The sequence below is a fragment of the Dendrobates tinctorius genome, unplaced genomic scaffold (genome assembly GCF_039654945.1).
Source record: "Dendrobates tinctorius isolate UK_male_01 unplaced genomic scaffold, ASM3965494v1 ptg000107l, whole genome shotgun sequence".
Classification (NCBI taxonomy): Eukaryota; Metazoa; Chordata; class Amphibia; order Anura; family Dendrobatidae; genus Dendrobates; species Dendrobates tinctorius.
In genome coordinates this window covers 22,403,891-22,424,098 of record NW_027361775.1, presented here as the reverse complement: position 1 = coordinate 22,424,098, position 20,208 = coordinate 22,403,891, and the positions used below count along the sequence as shown (strand labels likewise).

The following is a 20,208-nucleotide window of genomic DNA, read 5'->3' as shown; positions in this document are numbered from 1 at the left end:
GTTGTAAAAATATTTAAAATAAATAATAAAAAATAATAAAAAAATATTTATTCTATCATTAAATCAATATTTGAATAAAAAAAATCTAAACCATAAAAGTACACATTTATTATCGACGCGTCCGTATCAACCCGACCTATGAAACTGTCCCACTAGTTAATCCCACCATTTAAAAAATAAAGGCAAAAAAAATATGCTTTATTATCATACCACCGTAGAAAAAGTGGAATAACACGCGATCAAAAAGACGGATATAAATAAACATGGTACCACTGAAAACGTCATCTTGTCCCCCCAAAAAACAAGCCGCCATATAGCTCCATCACCGGAAAAATAAAAAAGTTATATCTCTCAGAATAAACCAATGCAAAAATAATAATTTTTTATATAAAAGTTTTTATTGTATAAAAGTGCCAAAACATAAAAAAAATATAAATGAGGTATCGCTGTCATTGTACTGACCCGAAGAATAAAACTGCTTTATCAATTTTACCACACGCGGAATGGTATAAATGCCCCTCCCCCAAAAGAAATTCATGAATTATTGTTTTTTGTTCATTCTGCCTCCCAAAAATCGGAATAAAAAGCAATCAAAAAATGTCATGTGCCCAAAAATGGTACCAATAAAAATGGCAACTCGTCCCACGAAAACCAAGACCTCACATGACTCTGTGGGCCAAAATATGGAAAAATTATAGAAAATGTGGTGATGCAAAACCTATTTTTTGCAATCAAAAGCGTCTTTTAGTTGTGACAGCTGACAAACATAAAAACCCGCTTTAAATAGTAAATCAAACCCCCCTGTCACACGCAGCGATGCGTGGTGGTCAGCGGGAGGTCAGCGACAAAAGAAATGTCCAGAGGTTTCTTACAGCGATCAGCGATACCGGCAGGGGGGCCGGTTGCTGATCGCTGTCACACTCGCTGGTGAGATCGCTTTTGTGTCACAAAAGTTGTGACTCAGCAGCGATCTCGCTACCGAGATCGCTATGTGTGACTGGGCCTTTACAGTTACTCTGATTCATTCTTGTCTCAATTATTGCAACTCACAATAGTTTTTCTTTAACTAAACTCACCCCTTTCCAATTTGTCATGAATGCAGCATAGGTGCATATTTCTGTACAGCCTCTACACCGATGCCTCCACCATGTGCCAATGTTTACACTGGTTGTCCATCTGCTATAGAATCCATCATAAACTCATCCATACTTATACATTTTAAGCTCTTGCAGTCAACAGGAAACACTTCTATTTTTGAATTGTTGAACTATGAGTAACTTTGTAAAATCTGATATTTTTTGTACATTTATCCTCTGAATTGTCAAGTACTGCGGAATATGTTGGGATTGTATAAATAATTTTTTAATGCTTTGTTATAAAGCATATTTAGCTTTTCTGCAGTGAATTTAGTGTATATCCTATGCTACACTGCTACTAAGATTTGTACATAATGCAGAGACATACAGCAACTTTTCTTCTCTGCAGGGTGTTTGCTTTTGGTCTTGGTGCGAATGTTAATCACAAAATACTTGAGAGAGCTGCCAAGTTAAGCAGGGGAACTGTAGAGCTTCTCTCTGAAGGAGAAAGACTACAGCCCAAGGTAAGTTCCAAGTGTTATTTTCCTTCTGATAGCGTGTACAGTAAAATTCCTTGTACTTGCTAATCTGCTAATTTCAATTTATAGCTGATTAAATCCTTAAAAAAGGCATTGGAGCCTGTTTTAAGTGACATCACTATTGACTGGTACATGCCAGAAACTATGGAGGCCATGCTCACCCCCAACGACATTTCTCCACTTTATCCTGGCGACTCGCTTATTAGCTACTGCACTTTATATAACACTGCAAGCTTCAGAAGCAAGAAAGGACCAGTGAGTATAAAACTTGATGAAATACATGTTCTAATCTCTAGCTTTATTACTCTGGGTCAATACTATGTTTCAGACACGTGTGGCGAGAGGAGGATCTCTTAGCTCAGTTTTCCAGTCTCAGGAAGAGTCTCAGACCCCAGGGACTACAGACACAAGTTACCAGAACCCCTCTACTGGTATGGAAGATGTGGAACGAGCTTTACAGGAGATTTCACAAGAAATTTCACTGGAGTTCTCTGCATGGAGTGAAGATCCAGAAAGAACTGAAAGCATTGGTAGGCAATTCCCTGGTAGACGTGGACCTTTATGATTTTATAATGTACATATTATTTAATATGGTTATGTAGTAACCTTTCTAGTTCAGTTGAGTTCCCAAAGGAAAAAAGTAATAATCATACACTGTACTTTTCAACCTTGTGATAGTTTACTTCAACAGGTAGTGACAAGGCACTTGGAAAAAATTATCCAGCAGTTCCAATATGGATATTTAGGTTTTTTTCTTTTTTACACATAACCATAGCAAGAATCTATGGTCTCCAACTAATTATACTATTTTCTATAGGTGGAGATGGAGCTCAAGTAAGTGACATAAGGAAACGGATTGTACGTTCCTCTTACGTGCAGGAACAGTATATGCTCACTCATTGTTCTGTTAGCACTGAGCCAACTCAAGCACCAACACAACCTTCCATGTGCAGTGACCACACTCGTGCAACTAGCCATGGCTCTACTAGCGGTGAGTCAGTAGGCTCCAGAGAAACTGTTTCAGGAGACTGTGAAATGCCTTACTCTAGAAAAGTCTGTAATCAGGGAACGAAGAGTATTTCGCAGAATGAAGGAATCTGTGCACTCAACCAAAGTTCATCTCCATCTTGTAAGGTAAGATGTCCTTGAATACAGACTTCCGTAATACTAAAAGATCTACCATGTACCTTATCAGGTCTATCTATACTCTCTGCATGTTCAGTACAGCACGTAACTGAAGAAGGTCGCATCAGACCGAAATGTTTTCTTGTACTACAATAAATTTTCTTTCCACGTCATTAAGTTGAGTGCTAGATTTTATGCTTATTACTACATGGTTTGGGCACCTAACCTTAGCACCATCTATTAGTTGTACTCACTGTGTTTTCCTATATTAATTACATTTTGGACTTGCTATCTTTTAACAAGTTAAAGTTTGGAGAATATAAACAAATTTAGAAGTTTTATGCCAACAGCATGAAGTCTATAACTGTGACCCTTGTCAACAGGCTACAGTAACACAAAGCACCGAGGAACTTGTCCGAAAAAAAGCTCTTATTCATGCCACGATGTCTGGACGCAGTTTCTCATCCCCTCACGGAGAATTGGATATGCTTCGATTACGCACTGTCTTGGACAAAGTATCACAGAACCTTGATCCCGAAGATGTTAATGCAAAGCACACAGAGGGACTATGTGATTCCTGTAAGCAAATTTCTGGATGAAGATGGTCATAAATGATAAAAAGAAAGCACACACTTCTTGGGAGGTGATCTCTAAAATATAGCAGAAGCTTAAACATAGAGTATTGTGCCAAAAATAAGCACGTACAAATGTTATCCAGTTTAGTTAAACTTCACAAATACTTATGGACCCAACTTTGGCTTGTTCCTTTATATAGACTTATATAAATTTGGCTTAAAAATGATTACTAATACAATTTAACTTTTTTAAATTTCAAATTACCATATCAATAACTGTTGAAGTACTAAAGCACCAGTAATACATTATTATACTGTATATAGTATTAACATGCCATATTATTTATAACACGATTAATAGAACACTTAAAAAGGTAACAAGAAATTAAAATAAACCTTTGCTTAGTATCTTCCTCTTTCTTCTCATATTGATGTATACCTGGGCCTCAGTGTGCTGGGGAAAGTTGTCACCCCAGACGTCTGCCCTGATTTCTAAATACCATTTGCATTAGATTGATCGATCTATCCTCAAGTTGTCGGACAGCATCAGATAGAAAAGTTAATATCATATAAACTATCTTAATAGTTTTCTTGTGTTATTGCATTTCCATTGCTTCTATTCTCCATTATTCAGTGAACGGTCAGCTTCCTTCTCCTGCACAGCTGGACTGGGACATGCTGGTAGATGCACAGTATCTTTTCGCAGCATCTCCAACTGTGGATACAACAAACATGGGCTCTGGGGTCAGCAATGAATCTGGTTGGCAGTGCCGAGCTGTAATCCATGGTTACATTGGAAGCAGCAACCATTCCTGGGAAACGACCATAAACCTAGAGACTCTTTTGAATAGTGCTGAAGAGGATTTTGGATCAGATACTGAGAGTGAAAAATCTTATGACTTGCACCATTTGGCTGCACATTCTGTGATCCGAGACAATGAGGAACTGGCCTGGAGAGAGTCTGACATTGAACATGGTAACACTTGCCTTCTACAATCTCACACATGCACGTGTCTAGTAACTTCATTTTAGGTGTTTATCATCTAACTTTATACAAACATCTACTGTAGGTTCTTCTCGACGATTCCGATTGAAAGCCATACAGACCAGCAAATCTTGTTCACAAGCCTCAGTTTTTACTTGCCACATGCCTGTAGACCCAGATACCGAGGATGAATTTCCAGGTCAAACGATTGTGTGTAGAGGTAAGGAATTGGTACCACATTCAGTAATTTTTAAAATTAGTGTCAAAAGTGATGGCAAAGAAAACCACAAAACATTGTGTGCTGGCCTTGGATATTAGGTGGACGCAGTAGAAGAAGTGGCAACTCAAACTCTGGAAAGTGGAGTGTGGCAGATAACCGACACTCAGAATCTATGGAAGACACATTTGAAAATGCAGGTAAGTGGAAACATCCCTATACATAGCACAAATATTCCATCCATTGTGTCATGGAACACTGAAATGGTATTTTGTCGTGCATATTATTTTTTTTCCTTTTAGTGAACATAGAATATTTGGAGAACGTATGTAATGTTAAGCTACAATTTCCTTCATTCAATAAATGGGGAAAAAAGGGTTAAACTGAAGCTTTTAGGGTATATTCACACACAGCACATTTGTTAGATATTTTAGCGACAATATCCATTCTTATTATCTGAATGGGATTGTTTTAGTAGCATGCAGATGATTCTGTAAACCTATGTCAGATGAATAGGACATTCATAGAAATTCCTGCAACCAATCTGAAATATCTTTTATAGCATATTGTTTACGAAATTACAATTCCGGAGCATAAATGTATGCATAAATTGATGACTGAGTGTTACCATTTGGGGGCGCATCTCTACACGGTCTCATGTTGTCCAGTATGTTCAGAAGCGGCCAGACTGTATGGACACAGCACTTTGACGTGACAGGAAAGCTAACAGCTCCTCCTGAACATTTTTGTAATGCGACATAGAAATATTCACAATATTAGGCAGTCTTATTCTGGACATGGGTGCGGCTCGCTATTTTATGGTACATTCTGTGCCCATGCCATAAATATGTAAGATTTCAAAACCCCTTTCACACTATCACAATGGCATATTGTAAAGATGCTATAGCCACATGCCATTTGTGATTATTTGAAAATTTAATGTCAACAAACTACTAAAATCATACTTAAAGTAACATTTCTACATAAAGTTAATATGTAGCAAAACCTATTCCCTTAAAGTGCAGCAGTTCAATTCTACACATTTTTCTTGGTAACAGGCAGATCTCTTGTTCCATCATCCTCCCCACCAGGAATAGCATCTGAAAGTGGCTTGGAGAAAATGGGAGGCCATGAAGGTGGGTTTACAGTGAAAGGGGGCATTTACAATGTCACATTATATATTTGCGCCATCTGTACTCTCCTTTGGAGTACAGATGATGGCAGTGAAACTGTCAGCTCAGCACCAGTGTCTCACTTAGGGTCCCGTTACACTAAACGACACACCAGCGATCCTGACAACGATACAACCTGGTCAGAATCGCTGGTGCGTCGCTACATGCTCGCTGGTGAGCTGTTAAAACAGGCAGCTCTCACCAGCGATCAGGACAAGCGAGGACGCTGGTATCCAAGGTAAACAGCGGGTAACTAAGCGCGCGCGGCGCTTAGTTACCCGCTGTTTTCCTTGGATACCAGCTCCCAGCGTCTGCTTACAGCGCTGGGAGCTCGCCGATTGTTGGTCTCCCGCTGCCACACACAGTGATGCATGCTGGCCAGCGGGAGACCACGATCAGCGATACCTGGCGGGAGGCCGGACGCTGATGCGTGCCACGCACAGCGATATCGCTGGCGAGATTGCTGTTGCTTCACAAAATCGGTGACTCATCAGCGATCTCGCTAGCAATCTCGCTTAGTGTGAAGTACCCCTTAGGGCCCCGTCACACATAGCGACTCAACAGCGATCCCGACAACGATATGAACTTGTCAGGATCGCTAACAGGCAGCTTCACCAGCGATCAGGACAGCAACATGCGGGTAACAAGCGACGCACGTCGCTTAGTTACCCACAGTGTACCTTAGTTACCAGCGCGCTGGTGCAGGGAGCTGTACACATCAGGTTTCTAAGCGCTGCGTGGAGCTTAGAAACCCGATGTGTAACTTTTCTTTACCAGCTCCCTGCACCAGCGCTCTGGTAACTAAGGTACACATCGGGTTTCTAAGCGTCGAAACCCGATGTTTACCTTGGTTACCAGCTCGCTGGTCTCCCATCTGCCACACGCAGCGATGCGTGCTGGCCAGCGGGAGACCAGCGATCAAAAAAAATGTCCTGGCCATTCCAGGACGATCAGCAATACCCGGAAGGGGGGCTGGTCGCTGATAAGTGTCACACACAGCGATCTCGCTGGTGAGATCGCTGTTGCGTCACAAAACTTGTTACTCAGCAGCGATCTCGCTAGCGAGGGGTGCTTCACTCTGGGGAGAAGCCTGCTGCCAGAGATTGTTCTGATAAGCAGGTAAGATAAGACAGGCCCTGACTCTTTCACTACCATAATTTGTACTCTAAAAGAGCATGTTTTATATCAGTGCAGCTGAGAGTATATTCGGATGTGACAGATTTGTTTTAGAAATAGATCGAGGCACATGCTAAAGGAAACCTACTTCTGTAATTGATTTTTCATCTAATGTCTGAAAGAAATCTGCTTCATGTGAATATACTCTTATAGAGACTGACTCCTCATGTGATTTATTAATGTAATTAAAAGTGTTAGAGTGGCCACAGTACTTTCAGAGAACTTGATCTCATGTTCAGATTATCAAAAAACCCAAAAAATGTTGTCATACCCCTTCCCCTAAAAAAAAAAAATCAAAAAAAAAATCACTGTTTGTGGGGTGGCGAGCCATGTATGATGGGCAGTGAATAAAGGGTTGTTTCAATGCATTTAGTACTGGAAAAATTCTAATGATGAACTGTCCACGCTAAAAAAGATGGATGGCAAGTTACAAAGCATAAGTAGTGTGAAAGTTCCCGGACATTAGACTGGTGTGTGCACAAAAAGCAGTTTTAGCTTGAAGTGTGGGTAGATGGGACAGGGCAGCAATATCATGCGTTTCCATTATGGGAAAGGACAGCTATGCTTTAATTTTGTGTGTAGATGTCTGAACGGAGGTATATGGCTGGATGTGTTTATATTCATTTGCTACGATAACCAACAGTGTATCCTAAACTTTCTGTTTTAGGGCAAATTATTAGCCCACATATTTCACAGAAATCATCAGATTCTTCTTTAATTTCAAGGTAAGGAGCAGACATCACTAGATGTATTTTGGCGACTTGGAACATGGCTTTGTTTGATTTTCATATGTAACCTTTTCCCGTCTGTCTGTAGGGTTGGTGTTGGTAAAAGGAAAATCCGCAGTTTGTCTGGAAAATTATCCCCCTTGAAACCATGCTTAACTGGAGATAAAGAGCCAAAATCTGAACGTGTAGTACAGGACTACCTACCTCTGGTAAGTTTTAAAGCTCTCCCCATTGAAAATACATGTACCCTTAGATGCAGACTGAGTATGCCACCCATATAGTAGACTCAAGAGAAACAGGTGATTAATGACAGCACATGGACATTTGTTAAAGCACATATTCAGTATTGCTGATCGCCTTTAAAAAAAAATTTGTATATATATATATATATATATATATATATATATAATCACTGGAGTGCTCATTATTTTCTTGTCTGCTTGTTATCATGTAAGTGTAATCAGTGTAGTAACATACTTACTGGCCTGCCTCTTCTACCATCAGCCCCACTCCGGTGTCACGTGACCACCTCTTTAACCTGCTGTTTGTCTGTGTGGAGTGCCAGTTACAGTCTCAAGTTTGTGGGACTCGGACTGAAGCTATAGGGCCTCATTCTGAATTCTCATAGACTTTCATTGAGAACGTTCAAAAAGTGACCTCCATGCCATACCGCAACCATGGCGTGATTCACCAGGTCTCAAATGCAGTTTCAAATTAAGTTCTTCAATCACAAATTAGGTTCTTTAGAAGGACGTAGATCTGGGGCTTTATTCTGACGGAATATAGGATGAACTGGATGGACAAATGACTTTTTTCGGTCTTGCTAACTATGTTGCTCTGCAGCGATGTATTGCTGAAGTAGGGCTGATACCAGAGAGGACAGAGGCAAGTGAGAATATTGTCAACACTAATTACACTCACATACATGATAACTAGCATAATTCGCTCTCCTTGCTCAGCTGCAACAGTGAAGAATCCGGTAGGCAGTTACTCAGCAGTAAGTGAAGTGCAATGGCCAGAGTATTAGATGGCAGATCTTAACTAGACTACACCTGTTTCACATTTTTTTAACTTCTCTAAAATATACAGTGTATGACATATGCCTGAATATGTAAATTGCCTCTTCAGAGAGTAAGAGGATTAGAACTTTACTGCCACCTATTGGAAGTAGCAATCCTAAAAGTCAATATCGACAATTTAACGAGCCATGACTTAGGATAAAAGCAAAACCAGAATCTCAATTTGCAGATACAATGTTATGGGGTACTGCCCTTCATCAGTGCAAAGTAAGAGATCTGATTTGGCTGGGTGAGAGACTTAAGACTGGGATCTAAGGGGTAATGTTTCTTGTGAAGAGTAACAAGCCAAGCAATTTGAATCTTTAATTTCTCAGAGGAGCATGCATGGTGTATAATTCTCTTCACTATGACATGCCCGGCCTAGCTTGTCCCTCTCCACAAGGAAAAACGTTGCCTCTTCTATTCCTTATTTCCATTGGCTTTCGTATGCTACTTTTCTTTTGAGAAAACGGTCAGGAAAAACTATAAAACTACTTGGAATAGCAATAATTTTGCACATTTGTGGAAAAAAGTTCAAAAACAATGTTCACATGGAGGTGCATGGATAGAACTTTGCTATAGGATTGGCACCAACTCCTCTTAGGATATTTAGCATAATGGTGCTGACCATGCCCTCATTTGTTATGCACGTCATTTACCCAATTTTCATTTATATCCTCCTTAGATTAGCCTGCAGTCCCCAGAGGGATTTTTCAACTTAAACGGCTGCTTTTCCAGTGTTGTACAGATCTCACTTCAACGTTTACTACGCACTTCCCCATTCACCTGTCATCACGGAAGCCTTAGTCCAGTGTCTGAGCCTTGTCCATTAGAACATGGGGACTTTATCAGAGGAGGAACACAAACTTGCAAAGGAGGATCCCAGCCCCAGGTTCCAATGATAAACGATACCTCTTCACTGCCTGTCTATGCCACATCATGTCCTGAAGCTCTTTGCCATCAAGCAGACAGTGGGCGAGGATCGGAGACTGATCCATGTGACACTTCTCCATGTCCTTCAGAAAATGGTAATGAAGTAGACACAGATCTTGAGGGATGTTCTTGGGCCACAGCCGTAGCGCTAGCATGGCTTGAGCATCATTGTGCTGGCTTCTTCGTAGAATGGGAGTTACTAGCAGCAAAGGCAGAAGGTTGGTTACGGGCACAGACTCTTCCTGATGGTCTACAGTTGATTGCATTGAAAGGAGCAGCCCGACAGCTTTTCTTACTTCTCCGTCACTGGGATGAAAATCTCAACTTAAATATGTTGTGCTACAAGCCAGGTGATGTTTGACGTAACCATCTTGGCATCGTTAGACATAAAAGAAATGACCAAAGCAGTCTGCTGCCTTGCACTCTAGACATGCAGACTTATAGGATGACTGATACTACAGTAGAATGCATATACTGTTCTTTGTAGCAAGGCACTTTTGAGCTTAATAATAAACCAGGTTTTCCACATTTATTAGTTAAAAAAAAAAAACTATAAAGACAACACTTCTTTCCCCATTCAGTTTCAGGAAAACCCAGCATTCCTCAGCCACAGTGTTTTGTAACTCTCCAGCTAAGGGTACCAAGATTTGTCTCTTGTACTGAGCATAAAGGAATTAGTTCTTCTTCTTAGGAGTTTGGGAGGTTGGTGTATAGTCTTTGGGAGACTTCTCATCTTGTGGCACACCAAACCATAGGTGAAGAAGAATGGCCACATGACACAAGTGTAGGGCACCTGAGCTCATGGCAGTAGAAGGGAACGTGTTCCATGACAGCTCAATAAGGCCTAAGATAAGAATCCTGAAGGTAGGAAAAAAAGGTAATTTAATAAGACACTAATGACCAGAAACAATTGCCACCACTGATTGATTTGTCTTCTAAATAAATAAATAAATACCTGGCAATTCCTGGCAAGACACTAGTATCTGTGCACCACAAAAGATATGGCAACGTGTGAAAGTACCAGACGTAGAACTGATAGTGTAGAGAGCGGCTGAATGTAACACCCAGGAAGTTACTAGAGAACAAGACAAAAATGATCTCTGATAGAGTCAAGGTTGGTATAGGTTTTAATTGACAATTTTATATCTGAAACATTAATTCTTAATCTTCACTAAAATATTATTCTCCTTCATCTTTGTTTCTACAAGTTAATGCAGGTCTACTAAAGGAAAACTTAGCATTGCGATATAATTTTCAGATATTATAAATCAATATTCTAATGTTTGAGCTGATTCATATTATAATAAACATATTAAACAAAATGCAGAGATGTAGCTCGTAACTTCGTCACCTGCTGTAAATATTCAGCTGTTTCGCAACACCCATAGAAGAGAAAGTTACACATACACAGTGAAGTAGGGGAACCCCATTTTGGAGATAAATGTGGGTTTCACTTCTTTGATCTACACCTACAGTGGCTTGCAATATTATTCACCCCCCTTGACTTTTTACCCATTTTGTTACATTAATTACAATCTGTTTAAATATTCTTGTAATCCAATTTGTGTGAAGCATCAGCACTAAATAGTCTAAGTTGGTGAAGTGAAAAAAATATAGGCATAAATTAAATTTTATGGGATCAAATAAAAAAAAATTAGGTGCATAGGTATTAACCCCTTTTTGAGTTGGCCAAAAAACATGTAGGAGACTTCCCAAATGTATGGACGAAGGTGCTGTGGTCAGACGAGACCACAATTGAAATTTTTGGCCACCAAGGTAAATGTTATGTCTAGTGCCAAACACCGCTCATGACCCCAAGAAAATCATCCCCACAGTGAACATGGTTTTGGCAGCATCATGCTGTCGGTATGTTTTTCGGAAGCAAGGACAGGGAAAATGGATGGTGTAAAACACAGGCATATTCTTAAGTAAAACCAGTTCTGTCAGTGATTTGAGACTGGAACGGAGGTTCACCTTCAAACAAGACAATAACCCAAAGCGTGGTTTAAGGGGAAACTAGTAAATCTTTTGGAGTGGCCTAGTCAAAGTCCTGACCTTAGTCCAATTGAGAATCTGTGGTCAGACTTGAAGATAGATTGTTTCCTCTAGTGAACGGCAAACTTGAAGTAGCTGGAGCAGTTTTGCCTTGAGGAATGGGCAAATATTCCAATGGCAGATGTGGAAAGTGAATAGAGACTTATCCAAAGCGACTTGCACTTGTAACCAGGGCTGTGGCGTTGGTGCTCATTTTGGTGGAGTTGGAGTCGGTATAAAATGTATCGACTCCTAAAATATATAATAAATTGGGTACAGTAGTTCAATGCAGAATGTGCTGAATATTTTTTCATAGGAATTTGGGAAAGTTATGAAATGTCCTATAAATGGCTGTTCTATTCCTGATCTAAGGCTACATTCACACACAGCGTTTTTGCTGCGTTTTTTGAGGATACATTTTTCAGCTGCAAAAGCCGATCAGCTTTTTAAAAAACCGCATCACCTGAAAGGTTTTTGAGCTCATAGATGTTTTCAATAGCAAAGGCAGATTAGAAAAATGCCACACAAACTGACATGCTCATTCAGCCCAAAAACGGATCCTCACAAAACAATGTGTCTGAATGTCATATCTTGAAACCCATTGACTTTGCTGGGATTCCCAGAGTCACTGCATTTTACTGCAAAAAACAGATCCGCTAAAACGCTGTGTGTGAATCATGGCCATAGCCAGCGAAGGGCAGGGGGGGCAGCTGCCCCCCCTAGAAGCAGGGGCACGCACCATCAAAACTCACTTGTATGCTGCAGTGCTCCCGTCCTGCACCGGCTCCAGACTGCAGGGGGCAATCTCTCCTCCTCTGTCCTGAGTTCTGCTGTCTTCACCAGAGAGGAGGGGTGCCTGCCCTGCACAGGATCCGATTCCTGGGCACCGAGCTGGAGAAAGTGAGAAAGTTGTGTACACGCTGCAGCTGGCAATAAGAGATAGTCTGCAAGAGGGACATGCTGGAAATCTGATTGGAAAAGTGAGGAAATTGGCTATTGCCGCCAGAACCCCTAAAATTGATTCCATCTCGAAGAGACGTGCTGAGAAAGGGGCAATTGTCGATCAAGCCACTCAGTGGGGCAGCACTTATTTAATGATTGAGCGATTGCTTGAACTAAAACCGTTTCTTATCGATATGGCGAACCCTCAGGTAACCCTAAATGAAGGTCAATAGACACAGGTGGCTGAATTGAAGGAATTGCTTAATCACCCATTTACCGTGACTAAAAAATTACAAGCTATACTGCTTGATGATCAACAGCTTACTAAAGGAAAAGAAGCTCTGACTGAGGTAGCAGTTAGGATGAGTGGCCTACAGGAAGACTGCCAGGCGCAAGAGGACTTGGGTCCTGACAGTGCTACTGCTGCCATATCTTCATCCTCATCAGATGAGGTGTTTGACTATGACAAGTATTTGGATGACATGGAGCAGGCAAAGCGTTGCCGCAAGGAAAGAGATTTCACTCCGTCTCCTATAGCAAGCAGACTGACCATATTTCAGCAAAATGTTGCACTTGCTCTCAAAGAAATAGAAAAATTCAACCGTTCATCAAAACTGACTGTGCATGAGGCAATTCCTTTATACCCGGAAATTGTTAGAGATGTTGCCCCTGTGGTTACGGCTTTGCCTCCAACCCAAGTTAGTGTAGAGAGGTTGTTCTCTGGCCTTAAAATTATTAGGTCAGATTTGAGGTCATCTATGAAGGAGGATCTGATGGAAGCAATTCTATTTCTTAGAACAAATTCATAGGCTGCACAAATGTTATTTAGTATGTTTTTGTTGAAAACTTTTACCCTGTCGCCTCATTGGGGGACACAGAACCATGGGTGTTATGCTGCTGTCCACTAGGAGGCGACACTATGCATAATCTGAAAAAGATTAACTATGGCTCCTCCTCTGCAGTATACACCCCTGGAGTGCGTCAGCCTTCTCCAGTTTTTGCTTAGTGTCGCAAGGAGGCACACCTAAAGAATTTTTTTTTTTTTCACTCCGTTTTTTCCCGGATGACAGATGAAGAAAAACGGGTCTCCTGTGAGACTCCCGGCATGGCTCCTTCCTCGGCCCCCTATTATGGGGTGCCTGGTTGAAGTAGAGATGGCTGTTCCCCATGTCGCTCCTTCCCCAGTCCTGCGGGTCCTGGCTCGAAGTTGAGACCCCCCTCCTTCCCCAATTCCTTTTGGTCTTGGGTTGAGGTCGAGGTGAGGAAGAAGCCCACTGATGGTGACAGCAGCACCCTCCCTAATCCCCCTCTGGGGGTATTAGGTTGAGACGCCTCAGGTAGGGTCTGTACCTCGGTAATCTGCAGCTCACTGTATCCAGGGACCCCAGCCTAGCTGCGGACTCCTGTCGGGGACGTGGGTGGGGGGGTGCGGGCAGGCATGGCACATACAGAGACAGGGTTCCCTGCGCCCCTGTCTCTGCGGCAGCACCAGCTACATAGTGCCTCGGGGGGACCCATCACAGGGCCCCACTTCTGATTGTGGCCCCACCGCTAGCCTAACTTTCAATCCGGGGGGTCCGGTTAAGATCCGACCCCCTCCTGGACTACCGCGCCGGCCTGGAGCCCTTCCTGGGCATCAATATCTAATTTAGGCTGCGGCTTCGGCCTAGCTGAGGTCGCCGCCCCCCCGGATGACAAATATGACACTCTACAGTGTCATAGAAGGGGCGGATCGAGGCAGAAAGGGCGCGTTTTTACACATCTCTGCGCGCGCTCAGCTCTCCGCCCCCTTCTCCCTCCTCATCCTCTCGGCGGCCATTTCTGACACAGGCATCAGCAGCACCATGCCAGCCAGTCTCCGTGGGGCACAGGACTGTGGATCTTCGGCGCTGGACCTAGGGGCACACTGGTGGGGTAAGATCACAGCTCGGGTTTTTTTGCTCGGCTGTGAATCCGGATTCCCTGTAAGGCTCTCCTATAGGTTTCCCCTGCATATCCACCCCTGTAGGGCTCTCCCATAGCCTGCCCTTCCGTGCTCTGTGCACTATGCCAGGCTCAAGGTACAAGAGAACCAGACAGGACTGCTTTTATGCATTCTGCCCAGCCTGCAAAACCACTCTCCCCAGTGGCAGCACGTACCCCCACTGTCGGGACTGTATCCAGAATACTGGGTCAGAACCCCAAGAGGCTCCTACCAATGCTTCAGCGGATGCTACCACGCCGGAATGGGCTACCCAGATGTCGCAATCTATGACGCAGTCCATAGATAACCTAACCTCCACATTACTCCAGGCTCTGCAGGGTCATGTCTCGGCTATGAGCGTTACCCAGCAAAGGGACAGCTCCACTCAGGGACAGGCCGCTTCTGGCTCTCCCAGACATAAGCGGACCCACAAGTCGCGTTCCTCTGCGTCATCCCATAGCACACGGTCATCCCCCTCTAGGGAGAGACACCGTAGTTCCAGGTCACCTAGACCGTTCCCTACCAGAGACAGACAACGCAGATCTCCACAGCGACCCCCGACTACAGGAGACCCCCGCCCCAGCTCACCCACCAGGGAAAGCCTCAGCGATACGCAGGATACGGAAGGCATCTGTGACTCCGACTCAGACAACGAAACGGAGAGGTCTCTGGTCCCGTGTCCCCCTAGCAATACAGCGCTGGTTGAGGACATAATCTCTTCCATCCATCGGGTGCTGGACATGTCCGATCCAACCCCGGAAGCCCCAGAACACAAGATTTGCTTTGAAGGTGTTTTGAAACCACCTAAGGTCTTCTCTAACCACCCGGAATTTCAGGCAATCCTCACTAAGCAGTTTTCGCAGCCTGAGAAGAAATTCACCAATCGCAAATATTTGGAGGCTAGGTACCCCTTCCCACAAAAGGACACCAAGCAGTGGACAGATCCACACGAAGTGGACCCCCCAGTCTCTAGGCTAGCAGCACAGACCCTTCTCTCACTGCCAGATAGCTCAACCCTCAGGGATGCAGCAGACCGGCAGGTAGAACGCATGGCTCGTTCAGTTTTCGAAGCGGCAGGGGCCTCCCTGGCCCCCGCATTCGCTTCGGTTTGGGTGGCCAAGTCCATTCTGGCTTGGGCCAAAAAATTGCAAGCTGGCCTCCAAGCTTCAAATCCTGAGCTGTCGGACCAAGCGGTTCAAATAGCAGTGGTAGCAGATTACATGCTTCATGCAGCCCTGGACTCCGCAAGAGGTGTAGCGGGGATAGCAGCGAACGCCATCACAATGCGACGTATCCTCTGGCTGCGGGAATGGAAAGCGGATGCGGCCTCAAAGAAGTCCCTCACGCATCTCCCGTACCTCAGTGGACGGCTTTTCGGTGAAAAGTTGGACACAATGATATCCAACGCCACTGGGGGTAAGAGTACCTCTCTCCCTCAACTAAAACTTAAACGGCGTAACCAAACTCTATTCCTATCCTTTCGGAATTCTTCGGGCTGGTCCGTCTCGCGCCCAGCACAAAATCGTAACCGCTCTCCACGCAGGGACAACCCACGGGCGGCGCAGAGGCCGGACAGGACCTGGCAGTCGAAAGCAAGCCAGGCGAAGCCCAAAGAAGGAAAACCTCAGAATTTCACCTCATCATGACTCACGAACTCCAGAAGACACCCCACCTGTAGGCGGACGACTTCTACTCTTTCAGCAAGTCTGGCTGCCTATTACAGAAGACAGGTGGGTCAGGGAAAAAGTGTCTTCCGGATACAAGATAGAGTTCACTTCCACAGTCCACCGAACCGGTTCTTCCTCTCTGTTCCACCAAAACCGCCAGACAAGGCTCGTGACTTCCACCAAGCGGTCTCTTCTCTCCTTCAAGCAGGAGTCGTAGTACCGGATCCCGCGACCGAACGCTTCCAAGGGTTCTACTCCAATCTACTCGTAGTCCCCAAGAAAGGAGGCAGCGTCTGGCCCATACTAGACCTAAAAACTCAACAAGTATGTACGGGTTCGTCATTTCCGCATGGAGTCCCTTCGGTCCATCATTGCGTCCATGGAGCAGGGAAAATATATCGCCTCTATAGACATACAAGACGCATACCTGCATATACCAATTGCTCCCACCCATCAAAGATTTCTCAGCTTCGCGATCAACCAGGACCACTAGCAGTTCGTGGCTCTCCCGTTCGGACTCGCCATGGCTCCCAGAACGTTTACCAAGATCATGGCAGCCACCATGGACGTTCTACACTCCAGAGGCATTGTAGTCGTTCCATACCTGGACGACCTTCTCATCAAGGTTTCTACCTTCAAGGACTGCGAGGTCAGCGTCTCAATCGACACTGAGTCGCCTGGGCTGGTTAGTCAACTTGCAAAAGTCATCGACTACCCCGAGTCAGCCCCTAACCTTGCTGGGGATGCTATTCGACACCTCCAGGGGGCTGGTGCTCCTTCCCAGGGACAAGGCATTGGCTCTCCGTCTGGGAGTTCGCATACTCCTCCGCAATCCCCCCTGATCTCTCCGGTTTGCCATGAGAGTCCTCGGCAGGATGGCAGCAGCAATGGAGGCGGTGCCATTTGCCCAGTTTCACCTCAGGCCTCTTCAACTAGCCATCTTCAAGTCCTGGGACAAGAATCCTTTCTCCCTCGACAGGGAGTTCCGGCTAACATCGTCAACCAGGAGGTCCCTACACTGGTGACTCAAACCAACTTCGCTTGCAAGGGGAAAATCCTCTCAGGTCAATGGAAGGTCCTGACCACCGATGCAAGCCTGACAGGTTGGGGTGCGGTGAACCTACATCACAGGGCACAAGGCAAGTGGTCACCAGTGGAAGCGACTTTGGCCATCAACATCCTGGAAATTCGGGCCATCTTTCTGGCATTGAGAGCCTTTCATCACTTGCTGGCAGCCTCTCATGTCAGGATACAGTCGGACAATGCCACGGCGGTGGCATATGTGAATCACCAAGGCGGGACCCGCAGTACCCAGGTGATGAGAGAAGTGGCACATATCCTCCACTGAGCGGAAGACACAAGGTCGGTACTCTGCGGTCCACATTTCGGGTGTGGACAACTGGGAAGCCGACTTCCTCAGCAGACAAGGAATGGACTCGGGGGAGTGGTCTCTCCATCCCGAAATTTTTCACCAGATCTGCCATCGCTGGGGAACCCCGGACGTGGACCTAATGGCATCCCATCTCAATGCCAAGGTCTCCAATTTCATTGCCAGGACACGCGACCCGTGGTCGCTCGGAGCGGATGCCCTGGTTCAGGACGGGACCCAGTTCCAGCTTCTGTACATTTTTCCACTCCTCCCCCTGATCTCCAGAGTCGTGAGGAAGATCAAACAAGAGGGAGTTCCAACCATCCTGATCGCGCCGGACTGGCCCAGACGTACATGGTACGCCGACATCGTACAACTTACAGCAGACGCCCCCTGGTGTCTCCCCGACTGTCACGACCTTCTGTCACAAGGTCCGTTCTACCATCAGAACTCAGGGGCTCTCAATTTGACGGCGTGGCCCTTGAGACCTGGGTTCTAACCCAGGCAGGGCTCTCACCGGATGTCATTACGACCATGATCGGGGCAAGGAAGCCAGCCTCCGCCAAGCTCTATTACCGTACCTGGAGAGCTTTCTTTACCTGGTGCGAATCTCGTGGACAGGTCCCATTCCCTTATTCCCTCCCAAAGGTACTTGGTTTTCTTCAATCGGGCCTGGACGCCAGGCTATCCCTAGGTTCGCTTAAGAGCGCTTTCAGTGCTTTTCCAAAGGCGTATTGCTAACAAGCCGCAAGTAAGGACTTTTTTCCAGGGAGTTTCCCGATTAGTTCCCCCCTACAGACGTCCACTGGAAACGTGGGACCTCAACCTGGTCCTGACAGCATTGCTGGCACCACCTTTCGAACCCCTTAAGGAAGTCCCACTCCACATTCTGTCACAGAAGGTGGTTTTTCTGGTGGCAATCACCTCACTACGCAGGGTGTCTGAATTGTCAGCACTCTCCTGCAGACGGCCCTTCCTAGCCTTTCACCAGGACAAGGTGGTTCTCCGAAGGTTGTGTCCAACTTCCACCTCAATGAGGAAATTTCACTGCCATCCCTTAGCCCGGATCCGGTTCATAGAGTGGAGAAGGCTCTGCATACGCTTGACCTCGTCAGGGCATTGCGTATGTACGTGTCTAGGACTGCACCCTTCCGGAAGTCTGATTCCCTTTTCCTTCTTCCGGAAGGGCTTCCAAAGCTACCCTTGACAAAAACTAATTCTTAAAAAATCCTTTATTGTCAAATCTTTAAAAAATGAGAAAAAATCTCAAAAAGGCACAAAAAACACTGATCAAAAAAATCCAGCTTAAATCCAAGATATGATACCTTGTGAGGCAGGGGTATATACCCTAATTTATCCCTATAGGGCCCTATAAATCTTCCCTGCCTGACAGCGGAGGTTGGCACCGTCTTGGAACGCAAATGGCGCCCCCGCTCCACGGCGGCTGTCCCTGCTCACCCTATTAAGTTCTGTATCTAGAATATACCAGATTGCGGAACAAACGGCTGAGTTCAATAAACCATACTCCGAAAACTCATGCCAAAAACCACCAATAGGATGCAAAAAAGGGGTGAACTACAGTAGCTGGAATAATCATTATTTTATGGGAACATAGTGCATAGGGAGACAGATTACACTATACTATCGGTCTCAAATTAAGGATAGCCCTACCTAGCAGCAGAGCTGTTTCACCCTAAGTTGTTCTGGTGCCCCCGCTCCACGTGGACTATCCATTACTGACCCTCCATAATATTGAGGATTTCTATATAGGTAAATATAGGGCCAAAGAAGCAATATTGAAAATTGCTATCACAAAAATCCCCCCAAATAATTCAAAAATACATCAAAACAGAATCCCCTTAATAAGGGGTGGGTTAATAACATATGCCAATAGCGACCAATGATATCTATGGGAGATCAACCTTAACCTTTTAGATACCGGTTTCAACTAACAACAACATTATTCTCCCATGCCAATAGCAACCAATGATGTCTATGGGAGATCAACCTTAACCTTTTAGATACCGGTTTCAACTAACAACATTATTCTCCCATGAAAGGGAACAATTAGCAATATAACCCATACCATTCATGTTCAATAGAATTGCACTATGCCCAAAACAATAACCAGCAAAAAGTCATATAAATGTAACTTAGCTCATCACTGATAAAGTATCGCCTCAACGCGTTTCCCTCCTAAACACGGAGTTCATCAGGAGGCCCATGATGCCATTAAATGCTCCCACAGAGCATCCGATGTTGCGCCTGGTTGCAGGTGTCAGAGTGTAGTGACTATTACCAATTTATAGTTACCTCACCACTTACTACAACCGATAAGTAGAAGGTCATAATGTTATCACCTACTACATGTCTCCACTTTCAGTAGTACGCCTGCGCTGGATAGCTTAAACCCTAGAGGTATCTTATTCATGTTTCACTTCCTGTCAGGCAAACCCCCAGAGCTCTATTGCGCCTGCGTTCCTCAGTCCAGAGCGTCCCCCATCTACTACTGCGCATTTCCAGGCTCTCCCACTACATCCATATGGAGTCCATCCATCGTGATATCATTGGTCGCTATTGGCATTGGCATGTTATTAACATGGTTAAGTATGGTTTATTGAACTCAGCCATTTGTCTGTTCCGCAATCT

At 44.6% G+C, this 20,208-nt stretch overlaps 2 protein-coding genes across 6 annotated transcripts in view; one reads left to right on the top strand and one right to left on the bottom strand.

Moving 5' to 3' along the window:
• The window catches only part of VWA5B2 (von Willebrand factor A domain containing 5B2), a 60,874-nt gene extending 49,968 nt beyond the window's left edge, over window positions 1-10,906 (top strand). For all 4 annotated transcript variants that reach the window (XM_073589246.1, XM_073589248.1, XM_073589245.1 and 1 more), the window contains exons 11-22: window positions 1,486-1,600; window positions 1,685-1,870; window positions 1,944-2,145; window positions 2,433-2,749; window positions 3,124-3,319; window positions 3,950-4,291; window positions 4,386-4,520; window positions 4,619-4,717; window positions 5,576-5,653; window positions 7,533-7,590; window positions 7,682-7,802; window positions 9,337-10,906. In XM_073589246.1, coding sequence (XP_073445347.1) covers window positions 1,486-1,600; window positions 1,685-1,870; window positions 1,944-2,145; window positions 2,433-2,749; window positions 3,124-3,319; window positions 3,950-4,291; window positions 4,386-4,520; window positions 4,619-4,717; window positions 5,576-5,653; window positions 7,533-7,590; window positions 7,682-7,802; window positions 9,337-9,945 — 2,458 coding nt within the window. In that variant the 3' untranslated portion in view covers window positions 9,946-10,906. The remainder of the gene's footprint in view (window positions 1-1,485; window positions 1,601-1,684; window positions 1,871-1,943; window positions 2,146-2,432; window positions 2,750-3,123; window positions 3,320-3,949; window positions 4,292-4,385; window positions 4,521-4,618; window positions 4,718-5,575; window positions 5,654-7,532; window positions 7,591-7,681; window positions 7,803-9,336) is intronic.
• ALG3 (ALG3 alpha-1,3- mannosyltransferase) overlaps window positions 1-20,208 on the bottom strand; it is an 82,814-nt gene that overhangs the window by 9,522 nt on the left and 53,084 nt on the right. Inside the window, exons 8-9 of one of the 2 annotated variants that reach the window (XM_073589250.1) lie at window positions 10,540-10,684; window positions 10,100-10,442 (exon numbers count right to left, since the gene is read on the bottom strand). In XM_073589250.1, the coding sequence (XP_073445351.1) occupies window positions 10,259-10,442; window positions 10,540-10,684 (329 nt within the window). In that variant the 3' untranslated portion in view covers window positions 10,100-10,258. Of the gene's footprint in view, window positions 1-10,099; window positions 10,443-10,539; window positions 10,685-20,208 lie in introns of those variants that run through there. The other variant, XM_073589249.1, reaches the window with a different exon arrangement.